The 19,262-nt window shown below is 35.3% G+C and overlaps 1 protein-coding gene across 1 annotated transcript in view; it reads left to right on the top strand.

Moving 5' to 3' along the window:
* The window catches only part of foxo (forkhead box, sub-group O), a 329,332-nt gene that overhangs the window by 23,930 nt on the left and 286,140 nt on the right, over positions 1 to 19,262 (top strand). The window contains exon 2 of the mRNA XM_085953766.1: positions 932 to 1,152. Within this exon, the coding sequence (XP_085809892.1) occupies positions 932 to 1,152 (221 nt within the window). The remainder of the gene's footprint in view (positions 1 to 931; positions 1,153 to 19,262) is intronic.

Here is a 19,262-nt window from a genome sequence, read left to right as displayed (position 1 = left end):
TCAAGGTATTGTGTATTGCAAAAATACGCATTTTATAATACTTATTAGTATAAGATCAACTCGTTTAAAAAAACAATAAAATGTGAAATATGTACAGTATGGCCATCACAACGAATTATCCCACATTAATTAAAATATCATTATATTTTTTTTAACATATTTTTATTTAAGAGATTTAATGTTAACCTATTTAATTATAGTCGGTCACTATTTCCGCTCCACACATATTAAGGTCCTGCAGTGTGGAAATATTTTCGCGATAGGAAAGACGGTTCATCCATCCATCTTCTACAAAACTTGACCCTTTCCATAATACCAGTTGCTGTGCAGTTGAAACATAAACGAAGATGATAAAAGCTTTTGAGATGTGGTGTTGGAGGTTTAAATGCCGTACGAACAAATTAATTTTTGAAGATTAAAGTTATTTAGTTTCTATAAAAATAGGTCTATATATTTTACAGGAAAGTCTGATATGGAAATAAAAACGTGTGGTTAGGTGCTCCTTCACTTCTTTCGGTACGGACAGAGTACAGACCAATTCCGATTAAGAGTCTGACTCCGAAGCCGGTGTGAGAATAATTTGATCTCTCAGAAGTGTGCAATGAGAGTAGGTAAGTATTCACATAGATATGGTATGGGCGGTAGGTAATGGAATCCACGATGTCGTGAAGCGTGCTTGGACTGAAATTAATTCTCTTTGTTTTTTGGTTTTCATCGAACATTTTCTGTAGAAAATAATAATCACTCCTTGCTTTTTCACTAGACAACTGCCTGCAACCTAATGCCAAAACAACACGCACCTGCATTCGGAATCGGCCTGCACTCTGTTCGTACCCTTAAAATTGTGCTGTGAACCTAAATCATATTTATTATGTATGTAATCTGTACCATTGACGCTGGATCCAGTAACCTTTGTTTTCTATTCCCACAGGTGGCATGGCAGTGCCCTCCCCGGCGTCCGTGGCAGCCTCCAAGAAGAACAGCTCGCGCCGGAACGCCTGGGGAAACCTGTCTTATGCCGACCTGATCACTCAGGCTATCACTTCCTCCCAGGACAGCCGACTGACGCTGTCGCAGATCTACGAGTGGATGGTGCAGAACGTTCCATACTTCAAGGATAAAGGAGACAGTAACTCCTCAGCTGGATGGAAGGTCAGTTACTCAATTAATGAAATGTGTCGTGTATGTTTTAAATAGTTTTATGATTGATATCGACGTGAACAGCGTGTTTATTATATATAGTTATGTACTGCACCTTGGTTAAAAATTTCATTCTTTGTTCATTATGTAAATGATTTTATCATGCTTTTATAATATTACCATTATAAAATAAATACCACTGGATATTAATATTGATTTGATGAGCCATTTCTAGAGGCATTTATTTACGTTCTAATTAATATTACATAATATCAAGTTGATGAAAATGTTGACATCGCTCAAAAAATAATTTATTTTTACAAAATAGAAGTAGATATGGGTAAATCATTTTGTAAAATTAAGTTAGTCCTTGATAACACTTGCATGATTAGGTAGGTAATCGAATTCGCGAAATAATTATTATATTTTGAGTTTTATCATGTAATTGAGTTATTTTGGAACTATGGATAATATTGTAGGTACCCACAAGTTATTCATTTGTATGTTTGACAGCAGTGACGCAGTCGTATCACCGGAGCAAATTTAATAATCGTCTAATTCGCGGGCCGCACAGTACAACAGAAGTGGTGTAGAGTTCCAAAACTATGCTATTGAACAGACATAACTTTAAAACATCTCAGATGCACAGCACATGAAACCAGTGGATACACGTTCAAGTCCCGCCGTTGTCGTATTTTTTTCAACGATATTTTCTAGTGGGTAACTGACGTGTTTCAAATGAAAATTTTCTTTGAATACAAAAATAGTTTATTAGATAATATTATTTATTTCAATTAAATATGTAGATATACTAGATACTCGGATATCTCTTCATGCTGCATTACGTAAAACATTTACAAGATAACTCATTGTCAGCGTTAGTGAGATCGCCGACACTGCATCATAGTAGCAATGGACCGAACACATTAAGGTCATGTTTTCTGTTTGTAGCCCTACCATCAGCACTTACCTTATACTTACCATTGCAATTATTATTCTTCAATACGTTACTGTCAAGCAGGAATACACTCCAGATATTTCGATATCAGCTGTTTGTTGTTATGTATGTCGATCAACTCCAGTTTTACTAAAAACTTATTCTAGGTAAATAATCGTTATGATATGCTACAGCAACTTAAAGCATATAATAATAATTAATTACCAAATACTTATGTCAGACTTTCGCTAAGTTTGGCAGAATACATATTTATAAAACAACTTACTGTAGTTAAATCAATCTTTTTATTTATACTTTGCATACATAGAAGCATTAAGTCTGATGAAATTACGTTTAATGAGATCCCTGAAGCTGATGCCTCTACCGCCCGCCATGGAAGCTGGAACGTCCACTAGTGGGCGGTAGGGCCAGGTTGACTACCCCTGATTTAGTCGATAGTCCGTAATATATGTCATGACGACCGGCTGAACGCGGAACGCGGGTTGGGTGACACTGTCGCACAGAAATTATATTTTCCAGTTTCAATATGATTTACCATATAACATAACTATATACGTATAACCAACAATTCACGCGTAGTCTCAAGTTGAAGTTTAAAGTCAGGTGGATATTAAATTAAATATTAAACAATGGCGATTGTCGTGTTCCGCTTCCGGTGCCACGTGGCATTCGGCCATCATCGACGGTCAATTAAAAAACTCGTACCTACCTTATCTATAATACCAGATTTTCAAACTAAGCAATAAAGTCTAAATTATTACCGGGTGTAAATCATTAATAATTCACTAGCATGAGAGCACTCTTGATATTAATTCTGGTACTACCGGTTTACGAACATTTAACTATCGAATAATTGCGTTTTTAACTCTTGAAATATCTTTTCGAATTTATCACTTGCTTGTAATGAATTTAAAAAAAATCTTATCACATTCCAATCGTCGTGTTTCTTTCATTAATGTAGGTCTATATTTTTTGCAGAATTCGACGATTGTGCCCTATAATTAGTAGGTACCTACCTATTTAATAATGAAATACATACACAACATGGGAGTTATAATATAAGGTTATAGGTACTAGGAAAAGTTTCTTAAAATAGGTAGTAGATATACTATAGTTTTTAGCAAACTTTATTACATCGCAAACCCTTGTCTGTTCCCTTATCCACTTATTCCTCTTTTTGTCCTTTCGCGTTATGCCCAACATACACCTCTCCATACCACGTTTTGCTACTCTAAGTTTCTGGATCTCTCTTTTACTTAGGGTCCATGTTTCACACGCATATGTGATTACAGGAAGCACACACTGTTTGAGCGCTTTAGACACATCATGCTGATGATGATAACACTATAGTATATACCTATAGTGTTTGAGACTTTCAAGGTAGTTTGTTATCGTAATTGATATTTGGGTTGTCACCGCGTGTGAATCCTCTTTACAATTTATATGATATTAATTCGGGTTCGATGTAAAGGTAAAGGCCAGTCTCTCGAATGACATTTTTCAAAACGTTGAAATATTGTACAAATGCACCTTTGTTTATATTCAACATTCTTATCCATATTTTAACACTACATAATAAGAATGTTTGTATACTTAAAATATAATAATATATCATTAATTTGATTAGCATACTATTTAGTATGTACTGGTTGATATCAAGGAGAAATATACTACGCTATGGCTACATCATTTTCAATTCGATTGACCAACTTTCAACGCTCGTCATTTCATACTCACTTTACATTTTAACGCATTTGACATTGTTGATTTTTTAAATATTATTTTTTCTTGTATTATTTTATTATACACTACCTACTGATTAACGACACTGTCGAAAAAGTTCAAGGCTTGATTTCGTTTTTAAAACGTTTTTATTTTTTTTACAGCCGCTGATAACAGTACGAAAAAATATAACACAGCGCATAATATTATTATATCAAATCGCTTTGATGAACTAATGAATAGATAGGTAAACTTTAGTTAATTTTATTGTTTATTATTGTCAATTGAGTCGCCTATTTAAAATGTCTTTGATACTTACCAGCAAAAAGATTACAACTCTAGTAAGTTCATAAATAACAACAATCGTACTTGTTTAATACTTCGAAGAAAGTTTGTAATATTCATCGGTTATTGTAGTAATCAGCCGCGATACCTACCGGAAAATCACATGAAGGACGTAAAACCAAAATTCGACTTGAAATAATATCATAAAATATTAGAGCGACATAGTGCGCAAGGACGTTTTCGATTCTGAGATATTCGAACCTAAAAAATAAATCATTCGAAACGGTTGAAATGAATTTTCTTGTCAGATCTATGAATTGATTATAATATAACACAGATGCTTATCATATTTATTATGCAAACTATTATTCATATTGAGAAATGTTAAGGACGAAACAATGTCGTAGTCCTAAAAACACAATAGATATTTTCTATAATATTCATGAAATTGTTGCGTTTTATTGGTACATTTAACTTGTGATTTTCTTATATCTTAGAATGATTCTTTCTAAAGAATTATTTGCACTTTGATGGGTATTATTAAGTTTATCTTTTGCCACGTGAGGACGCCATATACATTTTTTAAATTTATTACCTTAGTACTAACTCATTTATATTATTATGTTACCGAACATCTTAAAAATAATATAGTGGTAACTTAATATTTCATCCCTAAACAATTCGATGGCCCCAGTATTGAACGATAACAAGTAAAAAATACGACATTTCGCGATATTGGTATCAAAATATTAGTAAAAATGAGCTCTTGTCAGTTTTATACAGAAACAATTCGAAAAAAAATAATTTAAATACCTTGATAGCCAAAAACATCATATGAAATAATACAAACTTTCAAACAAAACCAGTTTTGTACAGATCCATTTCGAATTGTTTCTATTTAAAATTGGCAATTGACCATACGTTTCATTTTCTCAAAACTAAGTTTTTTGAGTTCAATACTGGGCCATTAATTGTCAAGAATGGTTCGTATCATTCATTTTCTTTTGTCTGCTACCATGCTGAATTTAATGCTACGGTAAATTTATTAACGTTAATTTTCACTGTCACTACATTATGTAGGTACTTACTCATAAAAATAATGATTTATGCACACATTAAGTACCTACCTATATGACCATAAGTTATCACACCGGTGAACTTTTGAATGTCACAAATGCAACATGTGGTATAAATTATAATTAAATTTTAATATATTTTGGTGATAGTCGAGTCGAGTCACCGGCGGTGGATGGAGCTGCGAGTTTCGGAGCCAATGACAGATAGATTTGAACGGAGACACAAAATCAAAACTAAAATGTCCGCACTAGGACGGGTGACCTCAATATGCTACGGCCCTTCGCCTTGCTCACTATTCAACTTAATAATTTGATGTGTTGCTAAGCCAAAAGGGCTCGTTGGTGTAAATATAAATATTTAATTTAAAATGGACATCCAAAACGATTTGTGTTTGTTGTTGACTGTAGCTAAGTTGTGGAAAAATTTTGCCATTTACATGGAGTCATGGCCCCCACATCCTAAAGCAGGCTCCCAGGCCACGATGTTTGGCAGGCCCCCCAACCTATCGCTAAGATTAAGAATAGTGTAATATTCTACCTTAGTGTTCTCCAAATGGTATTCCGCGGAACTCCCGTGTTCCGTAAGGTAAACTTAAGAATATTCCGTGTATTTCTAAAAATATCCACTTAAATTATTGAGCTGTTAGCACTCGGTATCGTATTATGTAGCACTGATCGCGACCTTCTTTTGTGATATCCAAGTAACATACGACCCTTTGCAATATTGGATAAATAATCATTTTTATTAGTCAGGAAACACTAAAAATAATTATGAATTATAAAATACTGCCTGTGAAATAGCCCCGCATGCGACTTTTTTTGGTAACATTAGAGCAAATTTGTGGTGAATGTTTATCTCACTTAACTGGTCAAGCTACCATGCCGGGCCCCCTCTAAGCCAGGGCCTCCAGGCCAGACCCCTGTCAGCCCCCCCCCCCTTGTGGGAGCCATGCATGGAGAAAACTAGTGCCTCGATTTAAAAACAGTCAATCCCACTATTTCGCGAAATTTATTTTGAGCTTATACTGATTATACATCTGGTAGCCGCCATGATATCCACCAGAGTTCAAGAACCTTTACAGTTGTGTTATGGACTATTGCTACTATTATTCATTCAAATAATATGATCATTTGAGCATTCATTCATCGTTACTACAACCCAGTGTGCGTATTGGTCGCCGCAAGGTCTCTCCGTTGCTTTAACCTCAGGGATGCTGTTTTTATTTAACATAGTCCAAACACTCCAATGTAGGTCTCCCGATACTCATTTTCCTTTATTGTCTATTAGGGGCATTTTGGGTGGTTGGCTGTTTTCCATTCATGCGACACGGTTTGATCAGTGAAGTCACTTCACTTTCAGGTGTAAGACAATAATTATCATAATATTTAGAAAAAAGTAGTATGGAGTGCATTTGGGCGCGTGAATAGTATAGTATCTTCAAAAGCGACCTCCCGTACGTAAAGTTTTCAAGCAATGTGTGTTACAAACGCCTAACAATGCGTGTGAAACATGAACTATTAGGTAATGCAAGAGAAATCCAAAAGTAGTGGCAGTATGGCATGGAAAGATGCATAATATGCAATCAACGGATTAGGAAGCAAATAAGAGTACGTGAAGTGATAGAGGTCGCTGAGTAGATGAAATGGCAATGGGCTGACCTGTCGCTCGGTGATTGGACAACCGCTGGACAAATACCGTCATACAGTGGTACCCAAGAGGCACTAAACTCCCACAGTGACGAACTCATAACATTAAATTTGGTGGATGTATATGGCAGTAAAGAATTGGGGATCGAGACAAGTGGAAGCAGCTAGCAGTGGATTGACCCTGGCTGATGGCGATATTATTAAAATGCATTTTCGAAAATCCCGATCATAAAAGTTGATGATATCTTATTTCAAAAATTATCCGTTGTGAATAATAAGTGTGATTAGCCCTTATATCGCATCGGTATGTTTGTTAACTATTTTTGATTCTGGTACTATTTATTGCAACATACAATTTTTTCGCCTTCGACCGTCAAATATTTCGTCGATTATTATCTTTTTGTTTTATAATAAATCGATTTGGTGAGGCCGCGATCTCCGTAACACGAAGATATAATTAATAGGTAGCTAACACCTCAAAACATCGACAACGATCATGTTCTTTTGAACCTATTCATTAACACCATTATTAACGTATTATTTTCTTATGAAATAATGTAATAATAATACTAAGGCTCTAAATTGAAACGTTGTTTTATATTTTGAGATGTGAAGCTGAAAGAAACAATGAAATTTGTATTTTAAGCTAGCTTTAATTATTTTTCCCCGAACCTGTCAAAACCCACAAGTATTTTAACCAAATCTCAACAAAATTTAGATTACTTGGAACAATCAATCATAAATATTATTCTCCATCGCTCAAATTCATGAAGTTACCGAATCCGTGTAGTGTTACGTAAAATTAAATGGCATATTATTAAGACACGCGGTGATGATAAGTGAAGATGAGAAACAGGCGTTATTCTGAATTATCGTGTACAGTGACGTACTTAGGCAAAGTGCCGCCCTTAGGTGACTTATACTGAGAATACCACCCACTTTTATTTTTAGTTTCAAATTCTCTGCAAATTTATCAGTATCTGCCTACCAACCTATTTTATTATTTATTTTTGTCTATTTATACTTAATTACCATAAACAGACAACTACACCAAAAATCTTAAATTTACACAATTTACTGAGAATTAGAAAATGTCCACGAAACCTACTATCAAACAGTAGTGGTTTTAGGTTCGTAGAGGTCTGTGACGTTGATAGGTTTGGAGGCACCCCTGTGAACATTTTGAGTGCGATAAACTGTCATTACAATATATTGTATTACAATGGGCATGAAAATACAACAATAGTTATGTTAGAAATGCTTCGATTATTACTAAGATGTCGATACTCTCTAATGAAGCGACCGCGATACGTTGTAGTATTTTTAATCGTTCTTCATTTACCACCCCTATGCAACGCGTGACCTACCTACCCCCACAGGACGTCACTGATCGTGTAATATATGAATCGTTATTATTCACGCATCCTATTTTCCGCAGAGAATGTGAAGATATTTAGATGAACAAATATGTCTGACGCGTCGGTAGGTATGTAATGCGTATCGAAAAGTGAAAACAATGATAGCGGCTATAAACATGCTGCCATGCTTAAATTTTAATCCGCAAACTAACAAAATATTTTTACTCCCGATTTAATTTACTACATTAAAGACATTCCAGATAATTTTAAAATTATTCAGTCTTATAAGATTTGGATGAAATTCAACTACATCGTATCTAATTTTATAATATAGTGAATAGTCTAAACTCTAAGCGGTGGAAACAATTATTAGCATTCCAGTCGTAGTAAACTGCTGGAGTGTGACTCGAACATTGCAATAATCCAATAATATATAAAATGTATTGGGCGTTACATTTTTGCTTCGTGAATATCGCATCGCGCATGTAAAGTAACTTAACACGGGATAAATGCATGCATGATCATATTACATCGCGATAAAGAAAGAGTTTTCAAATTTCAACCGGATGACGCTGGCTTCTGAAACCGGGTGGCTTTTAGCAATAGTTTGTGTTGTTTCTTGTGCAATAATATTTATTACTTTAATTTTCTTGTCAATCCAACGAAGATTGGCTACCATCGGTTAGTATTTCTCATGTACCTAATAACAAACTTAGAGAATGAGTTCTTGTGTTTTTTCTTTCTGAGTCATATTATGTAGACATGCAATGATGGTATTATGCATGCATTATTATGTAGTAGAATTATTATACGAGTAGGAGTAGATTGTGTATACTTCAGCGGCTATTTGGCTTCTATTGTGTTTTTTTTCTCTCTTTCCTTCTTCAACGTTTCAGGGTTGTTTCAGATGCATCTCTTAAGAATCACCTTTGAAACCAAACCGAAACGAAGAAAGGATAATGAAGGATATAGATACGGTGACGGCCTAAAAGTCAAATGCAGTTAAGTCCAAAAGCTTTCTGTAGGAAAAACATACTTAGTAGGTAGACTGATACTTTTAAACTTTTAAAGCATGAATAACAAAGAATGTTTTGACTATAATTAAGCAACAATTATATACGTAGGTACATATTTCAAACCTTTTATAAATTAATTCATAGTTGTATTAATTATCGTATTTTACCGATAGAATTATGCTTAATCAGCATTTAAATCATCATTATTTATCGCTTCGAACATTTGCTGAAAGTGGAAATAAATGTTCATTTAATGCTTCGGATTTTTCATTAATATTCAATTATGCACACCTTCGCTCCGATGCAGCGTGAATTTATTGCAAATGCATTAAATTTATGCATGCAGTATGCAAAAGCAAATAAGTGTTTTATTTGAAAATTACTTCATATTGTCTGCATTAAAATATATATGAATATTGTGATTATTATGCAGTTTGTCGTTTTATTTCTACGAAACTACTTAAAGAGGAATGTATTAGGTATCTAGTTTATTTAATATCTAGTAGGAGATTACAATATACATTAAATATTCCTATTTCATTATATTACATTACAGATGTAATGTATGTGCAAGTATTTATCAAACATGATTAAACAATTTGTATAGTCGCATCATGGGAATAGCGAATGACAGTAGATGGTAAATAAAATTGTCAGTTAAAATAAGGTAGGTACAATAATTGTTGGAATCAGTAGAAAGGCCAGATTGCACTGTTGGATTTTCCCGTCAGGATACTAATCACTTCCTCCGCACCTAGATAACATTTCATCGCTTAGATGTTTTATTCAGTCTGTCATCAGTCATCACATCATCATAAACTATTATATACTTACCTATATACATCGACTACTAGTTACGATTAATTTTAGGACAAATCTTTATTATTTACTTTTACTTTCTTATTTTAATCATACAATCATAGTGTTTGTGCAATAAACATTATGAAATAAAATTGCAACTAAGTCTTCTTCTGTGACTATAGCGTGTCACTCAATAATAGCAAAGGCAACATCCCTAGCTTGTAGGATCGCATTGAAATTGCTTTGTATTTCGCCACACTTGCAGGCTTGGTCCCTACTGTCGAACAATATCTTCTTGGCTACGTGTTAAAACTATGCACTAACAAGCTCTTCCCATTTTTAACCGAACTTCGATTATAGCGCCTTCCGGGTAGCGACGAGTTGTCCACGTGTTAAAATTGTGAACTAACAAGCTCCTCCTACTTTTAACCGCACTAGCGAGTTCCGGTTATTGCCTAGATCTTCCTGTCGGACAGTAGATACGAATAACTCCCATTTCACCATCGATTTTTTTTTGTTTGCTGTATAAATTTATATGTAGATAGATGTTGACGAGCTTGTAAGCCAAAACAGCTGTCAATGTCGACTTCAATATCGTAAAATTACTCAACATTTTGTTTCAAAATCATTAAAATCATAACGTTATAAATTTTCCATTGCTTCGAGCAGCTGCTCACCATTGAAAAGTTCAATTTAATTTTGGGGACTCATTATAAAAACCTTCTGAAGGTTTCGTAGGGCATTAATTCATCTGTCAGACCTTGGCATTATGTCTTAGTACAATAATTATTAACTTCACCTTGAGTTTCTCTGACATCTGAATGAGATCTTTTGTATCTAATTGTGGTCATGCCTCCACGTGAAACGTTTTATAATACAATTTTCAATGTCAGTCTTGTTAACCAAAAAATGTCCTATGAATTACCTTGTAATTATGTCTGTCCGCACTATAATTACAATAGTATTTTTATAACATGTGAGGTTCTAGGCCTCCTCTATATTATTATGTTTGTAATTTTAGTGATGTCGAGTAGTTTACGCACTAGAATTAGAATTTGAGTATTATAGTCTAGTTATGTTGAAACCCTCATATGGCTATTTGCCAGCTTCTCGCAATGAGGGTGGTGGTGTTAATGTTCGTTTTCTTATTCCACTTTTTGCATTGGATTTGGATACCACCGATTCATATTCCTCACTGTTGATGATGGCGGCTCCTCCGTTCGCATATCTGAAGGTATTGTCGGGCCCGTAGCATCTTTTGGTCAGACCATCGTGTGTCAACCTCCCTTTTCCGCGTCGACCCTGGATGAACAAAGAGCTGCAGAACTCACGGGAGACATATTATAAAAGAACCGGTCGTTCAATTATATTACAACTGGAATGGAGATATTGTATTAAACACCTCCAACACCTCATCTCAAACGCATTGGTCTTGGGTCTTTTTAAAAATATATCATGGCCCCCACAAGGGGGGGGGGGGTCATGGCGCGTCTACCTTATAAGTGAGATATACACACATCTAAAATTGTTCTAGTGGTAAAAAAGTCGCCTGCGGTGCTATTTTACGGTAAGAATATTGACATTTAAAAATACTTATACTTATGTGATTGTGTGATTATTGTATGTAAATATTCGAAAACTTCATAACTCGAGTAGATTTATTGAAAAATACAAAAAATCGCTGAAAATACACTGAATAACCTTAATTTGACCTGGAAAACACTGCTTTTAACTTAAGCGATAGGTAGGGGGCCCGAAAAAGATCTCGGCCTGGAGGACCGCTTCAGGATGTGGGGGCCATGAAATGTATGGTCTAAATATCTAAATCTATCGTGATATTGGGGAAGACCAATCAGTAACTTCGGCGAACTTTGGTCCATTTATATAATTATTATGGTACCTACTGGTTTTCCATATTTTGTTATTGCGGTGTATTTGCAAGAGCCAAAAAACATTCAACTGTCTCCAATCCTTGGTGAGTCGATATTGATCAACTAACTGCGACGATATCGATATTTATTTATTTAAGAAAACAAAACATTGTGGACATAACAGATCTAAATTCAAGACGTACACAACATGAAATTTACATTACAACAAATATTACCCTCACAAGAGAATACATAAAATAAAAATTAAATAAAAACATACTTTTATACAGAAAAATATAATTTCGAATAGAAAATACATAGCACGTCACCGAAAATATCTACGTCTTTGGGGAGCGCATTGACTGGTCTTGCACCCCTCGCTAATGGTGCTTGATAAGCTTGACAAGAGGAAACGGTTCCGATCTAGAATAAATTATGACTGCGACCACGTAGGTAATTGATAGGCGCATGTAAATTCAAATTCATTAGGACACCATAATTGAAAACCATCCCTCGCGATAACAGGCAAAAGTGTTTTAAGAGCAGAAGAGTCCTACGAGATTCAAGTGAGTTAAAAGTAAGCATGCCTTGTAGAAAGGCAGTCGGAAAATAAATATTTGACGAATTATCCAAAGGAAATTAGTTACGAGGGTGGGTCAATAAGTCCTTAGAAAAGCCGACAGGTGGCGCGACTAGTACTGTAAGCGGTTTGTTTTCATGCAGCGGCACTACCGATTCAGTATGCTGCGAAGTTTCAATCAGATTGGTCGGGTTGTTGTGTGTTTCTCGTACATTTAAAAAAAAAATTTGCTGGTGGAAAATGGAAAAATGGAAAATGGAGAAAATTGAGTTTAGAGCTGTTATTAAACATTTTAATATAAAAGGGTTAACAGCAAAGGAAATAAAAAATGAGTTGGATTTAGTTCACGGCATATCTGCTCCTTCACTTGCAACTATTTATAACTGGTTAAATGAATTTAAACGTGGTCGTACATCAACAAAGGATGAACCACGCTCAGGACGTCCTGTAGAGGTGATTACACCAGAAATGATCAATAAAATCCACGATATGGTGTTAAGTGACCGAAGATTAAAGTTGAGTGAGATAATTGAGGTTACAGGGATCTCAAAAGGTAGCGTCATTTCTATTTTACATGACAAATTGGGCATGAAAAAAATTTCTGCAAGATGGGTGCCGCGTTTGCTCACAGTCGACAATAAACGCAATAGGGTGGTGGCCTCTAAAGCCCTGTTGTCGCTCATGCAACGCAATCCGGATGAATTTTTTCGTCGCTTTGTGACTGTAGATGAAACATGGATACACCACTATACTCCCGAGACGAAAGAACAGTCAAAGCAGTGGATTGCGAAAGGCGAACCATGTCCAAAGAAGGCGAAAACCGTAAAATCAGCTGGTAAGGTTATGGCTACTGTATTTTGGGATGCACGTGGAATTATTTTCGTTGACTATTTGGAAAAAGGAAAAACAATAATAGGGGATTATTATGCATCTTTATTGGACCAGCTAAAAAACAAAATTGAAGAAAAACGGCCTCATTTAAACAGGAAAAAAATCCTCTTTCATCAGGACAATGCCCGTGTTCACACATGTTTACGATCAATGGCTAAAATTGAAGAATTGAAGTTCGAATTGGTCGACCACCCACCGTATTCGCCAGATTTAGCCCCCAGTGACTTTTTCCTTTTCCCAAACTTAAAAAAATGGCTAAGTGGACAACGTTTTTTTTTCAAATGAAGAAGTCATCGATCGGACAAATGCTTATTTTGAGGACCTTCCGAAAACTTATTTTTCTGACGGTTTTAAAAAAAATGAGAAACGTCTAACCAAGTGTATTGAGCTCCAAGGAGATTATGTTGAGAAATAAAAAAAAATACAAAAATAAAAACTGTTTTAATGCTTTTTTCTAAGGAATTATTGACCTACCCTCGTACCTATATGTGTTAAAATAAAGACATCGAAGAATTTTCTTCTGGACGCGATTATATAATAAACATAATGTTTCGTATAGGTGTTATAGGTAACATAATTAATATTTCGAGAAATTTTCTTGTTCATTATAGTTTAGTTGTGGCGTAGGTACAATACAGTTCCTAATAGTATTCCGTATTGCGTATAGGTACACAGCTAATAATGTGACGGACTGGACGTAACAGATACCTAGATACTCCCGTCACGTATACGTTTTTCAAACATGGCGGCCGGAGATACGCGGAAGCAATAAGTATTTAATTTACACGCGGCGTAGTGTGGAGTACATAGTATTTTTTTTATTGTACGACGTATGCTGTGGTGAGGTTTCTCGGAGATGAGCGGGGGTGGGTCATTCATCACCTCAATTCTCTTTTTTGTTGACAGTTTTATAAGAATGGAAAAAAGGATAAGGTAAATGAGTCATCCTCGAATGCTGAAATTGTGGAAAATAACTATTATATGCCTACCATTTCTTACATTGTTAATTCTGTTAAAAAATCATGTTTAATTATTAGTTTGAAAATGTTGTTGGGGCGCAGTTATTTCGAAATTTGTGCTTGTGCGACAGAAAATTGCATACAGACACGCGCACAGGAAGGAGGGTTTCGGCTCCGGACCCCCCCCCCCACAGTAACGAAAAAAACAAATTATTTAGGTGAATGGAATACTACTTCTTTTTATTCTACGCCACGACTTCATGACAGAGGATCATGACCTGGAAGATTTTGCTCTTGGACATCCAACGTTTGCTTCAATATTCTAATGCGACATGTCTAAAAGACAAAACAGCGCGGATGGCACGAATGGACAGTGACGATGCTAATAATTTTGACCGTTTAGTCGCGCATTCAATAACCACTTTCACCACGATAGTTATACCTGCACGTCAGGTGTCTATCATCAGACTCGAAGTGCGGAGTGTCTGGGTATGGGGAATGGACACATAAAAGTGTGATATAAATATAGAAGTATAGAAGATACTTGCTAGATGTTGTTAACCCCGTTGTTCCACCGCCCAACATTATGGATATTTTTTTCAAAATGGACCACCCTCACAAGAAGTGTCTATAAATAATATGCGTTCGCGATGGACGAGTGGTAAAGTTTCCGCCTATGATGTCGTGGGTGCTTCAGATTCACATGTTTTCCAATATGTGTAATGTATGTTTGATCCATAGCATGATGAACCTTATAATTAATTATGTTGAGCCAGTGTTACTAACACGTTATATTTATCGTTCTTTTTAAGATAGGTTCTTCGATAGGCGGATGTAGAACCAGCCGAAAAATGTATTGTGTTATTTTTTACATTAAAGATGTTTTCGGTGTTTCACAGTTTATTGTGGCATGGGAATTTTCAGATCTTTATGAGAAATTTTAAAAACCACTGGTCTAAATTAATATAGTTCCTCCTTCCAGGCAGATTGGGTAATTTAATTACATTCGATGGTATTTATTTATTATTGTTTTTTTATACGCTCATTGCTTGTTAGTCGTATAATATTTTTGAGTAGCGTGTTTCCACTCGTGAAATCCGCGCTGTCAATCGGGCTGTGATGTAATAACCAGAGAGACAACGTAGCGTCGAATAGAAATGTCTCGATTCCCTGAAGTTGACCGTCACTTCTTCGCTCGAATGATAATTATTGAGTTTTATGCAAGCTGAAGTACAGTTGAACCGTGCAACTAAAAATCAGTAAATAATGCATACTTGTGTATTTTATATACGTTGCAGTATACCAGGGGTAGTCAACCCTTTTATACCTACCGCCCACTTTTGTATCTCTGTTAGTAGTAAAATTTTCTAACCGCCCACCGGTTCCACAGTAATGGTGTTTTATAAAGTAGGGAAGTAACTAAAAGTTGTTTTACGTAGTTTTTAAAACCCATATGACCCACCATGGAAGGTGGAACGGCCACTAGTGGGACCAGGTTGACTATCCATTCAGTATACGAATATCTTAGAGCCAAACGCTTAGTCATACTTATGTAAGTAACTGCCATATGCTCTGCATAACTTATGTAGTCGAAAATCGGTTGCATAATGAATGTCTTTCCCTTAATTTTTAGCGAAATTTAGAAACACATGGCAGCTGTCAAACGAAATAAGTTTAATATACAGAAATAAAAAAAAAAGTATTGAATGTCGTTTACTCGCATCTGACACAGGAAAATTTTATCGGGTAGGTACTTAGCGGTTTCTCAATAAACACGAAAGTCTGTCTGTATTACTAATGCATTATTATATTAATTCAATTAAAACAAAGCATGCAGTACTGATTACACAGAGTATAATAATAATCAGAACCGGTTTCGTCCGCTTCAATGGGATTTTGTCAACTGATGGAAAGTATTACAGCTATCAGTCTACACTAGGTTTATTATATTATTACGCATTGTGTTTGACGTAGTGTTACAATATCAATGTATGGACTGAATTCATTCAAGTTTACATTTATTCAATTAACCATCTAATTATTTATGTTTATCTTAACTATTCATTTGTAATTTTTCAATTTATATTGTGCAGTTTTCATACCAAGCTGCACTAGCTACTAATCGATCGACCCAAGTGGCTCGTTTTTGAACACGTTTGTTTCAGACTTTTCCATGCTATTTATTTTCAAATAAATAAACTTACTGTTTTTAAATTATGAGTGTTGTATTATTCAGTCGTGAACTAAACATTGATTGAGATGGCATTTAAGAATTGTGAGTAAATTATTATGGTTTATTAATTTATTGTAATGAAAACTAACAATTAACTTTGGTTATTGACTGTACTAAATCTCACCGAAAACATAAAAATGCAAATAAAATCATGTTCCTAAATACTTGCCTTATTTAATTAGTTTTCTAAAATAAATATTTTTGTCTGTAGTTATATCTACATGGCTGAAAGATTGCAAAAATGTACGCCAAATTAAGACACGGTACACACTTCAATTATTTGCTTAGTTGTTAGCCAACGTTTTTCAGTAGTTTTGATTCTAAATATAGAGTATTTCATTTAGCGTTCACTTAATGCGGATTGTGGTCGGAAACTCGATTAGCGAGGCGGCCTTGCCACTCTTCTCGGGGCACGGTACGTTTCGCCGGTTGGGCGCCGCCGTCTGCGATTCCTTATTCTAACTATGGAGCCACTCTTAAACTTTTCCTCTTCTGGAATAAGTACTTAACCTATTTAATTACATAATAATATGTACATTTAATGTTTGAGACTTTCACGGTTGTTGTTTTTTATCGTAATAGATTCTTGGGTTTCCACCGCGTGTAGTACCTACCTTTTCTCTGGATGCTTCGGCCTCTGCAATGAGCCCGAACCCCAAGAATCAATGTAAATTTTTTTTCCGAACACAAGGGCGAAGTTCTAACCTTGTTTCCATGTGGCTTCATGCTCTAGTCGTATACCTAGTACCTGCATACTGAATTTGGCGACCCTCGTAGTCGAATGCGTAAGATACTGCCTTCTCGTGTGGGGGTTCGAATATTAAAGTGCGGCCACACCGGCAACAAGTCGCGCGACAACTCGTTAAATTTTTCGATAATTATCATAATTGCTTAAGAAATTTTACGATAATTATCATGCTTATCGTAAAATTTAACGAGTTGTCGCGCGACTTGTTTTCGGTGTGGACCCGGCATTATGTCTTCACACGCCTTCTGCGATGCCTTTCCAAATTATGTAGATATATGAAATTTAAAGTAGATCTTTCTTTAATATTATGTACCTATCATTCATCGATGGTTATGGTTACGCGGAGGCCCTAGGCGCTGATTGGTATGGAAGTATCCTTGTAAAAAAATTGCATATTATGCTATAAACTGTCATTGATTTTTACACTTGATGATTTCACATTCAGATTGTGAGAAATACGGATCTTTTTAAGATATTGGTAGGTTCTTACTGATCAAGCGTCTGCCTCATCTGCTTCACGGAAAACGCCATTGGCTATCATTCAGCCAAAGTGTAAAAGTTGTTTAACTGTTTAATTAATTACAATTTGACTTTATTATTTCATTAGCAGTTGAGTTCTTATTGATAAATGATAAGTAACTCATTATAATTAGATAATAAGAGATTAGATAACATATTATGTCGCTTGATATAGGAATGCATTACTTAACCACACCATAAGCGGCGTAAACTGAAAACGACCTGCGCAACTTGTCCGCCCCGCCAGCTCATGTGGGATATGCAGCATTAAAACCAGAGGGTTGAAGCAGACCATTTTTTGAGTTGCTCCGCTCCGGATAAAAAGTTTCTTAGTTATTATATAACGTACAAACGTTAAAAAAAATAAGTAGTTTTAAAATAAGGCTTATTATTCGTCATTTTCACTATTAATTATATTAAACAAAATTTTTGCGAGCTTACTAACTCTTCACATGGAGTCTCAAAGTGTCAAATAATCCCAGTGTTGCAAAGTGTCAAATATAATATTTTTTCGTTGGATTTTAGAACGAGAATTTAATATTAATAAAAAAAAACATTCGGAGCAGTGGAGCACTACAAATTGTCGGTGTTCCGATTAAAACCCCATTCCTCCAATGCTCTGTGGTTTTGCTCTGAGCTCCCCTCCAACGCTTTGGTTAAAACATATTTTCGTGGAGCAGTGGTCGCAATTGACGCGCGCACTGTCGTACTGTCTACCTCGGTCGGTTTAAAATTTAAATATGGTGGTAGCTAATACTTCATGCATCATAGAATGTTTCGGTGGTGCCATATATTTTTGAGGAACAGAAAGAAGAACTCTCAAAGTCATTGACAACATTTTCCATCCGTAGGCGTTTTGGCAACGCACACCTGAAACACATTAACGTCCACTTTTCACATCTCATCCAAGTCAATCTTTCTACTGGATCCAAACACAAATCACAAACCATACACATAAATTACACTGAATTAATCGAATGATAAGAATACTTTCTTATGTGGGTTTCTATTTCTGAACAAATGGGCGTGTCCGCTGTCTTGAATTTATAGAAGTATTCATAAAAGTTATTATAGTTTGCAATTAGACGAATAAACCAAGCAATATGTAGGTATGTAGGCAGAGTTTTTTTATTGTTATTCCCATACAGATAATAAATACTAATTGTCAATAATTATACGGTCTTAAATTTATTATATAATATGTCACTGAAATCAAACTGGGTCATCTAGAAATTAATTATTCACCTTTTCCACCCTTCTAAATTATATGATGTTCCCTCACTCGTACCCCTCTACGACTGTGCATAATCAATAGAAAGTAAATGCAGTAACAAATGCAAATAGCTATTAGCAAAATCAAAATACTTATTCGACGTTATACATAAGTAGTGTCCGTAGTTCAAATACCAAAACGCCCCGGAAGTATGAATAGAGGTTCAAATCCCAAAAGGCTGCTAA

Source organism: Rhyacophila brunnea, unplaced genomic scaffold (genome assembly GCF_057557595.1).
Source record: "Rhyacophila brunnea isolate RB1 unplaced genomic scaffold, BYU_Rbru_1.0 scaffold_10, whole genome shotgun sequence".
NCBI lineage: Eukaryota > Metazoa > Arthropoda > Insecta > Trichoptera > Rhyacophilidae > Rhyacophila > Rhyacophila brunnea.
The sequence above is the reverse complement of the archived record's forward strand: the minus strand, read 5'-3'. Positions and strand labels throughout refer to the sequence as shown.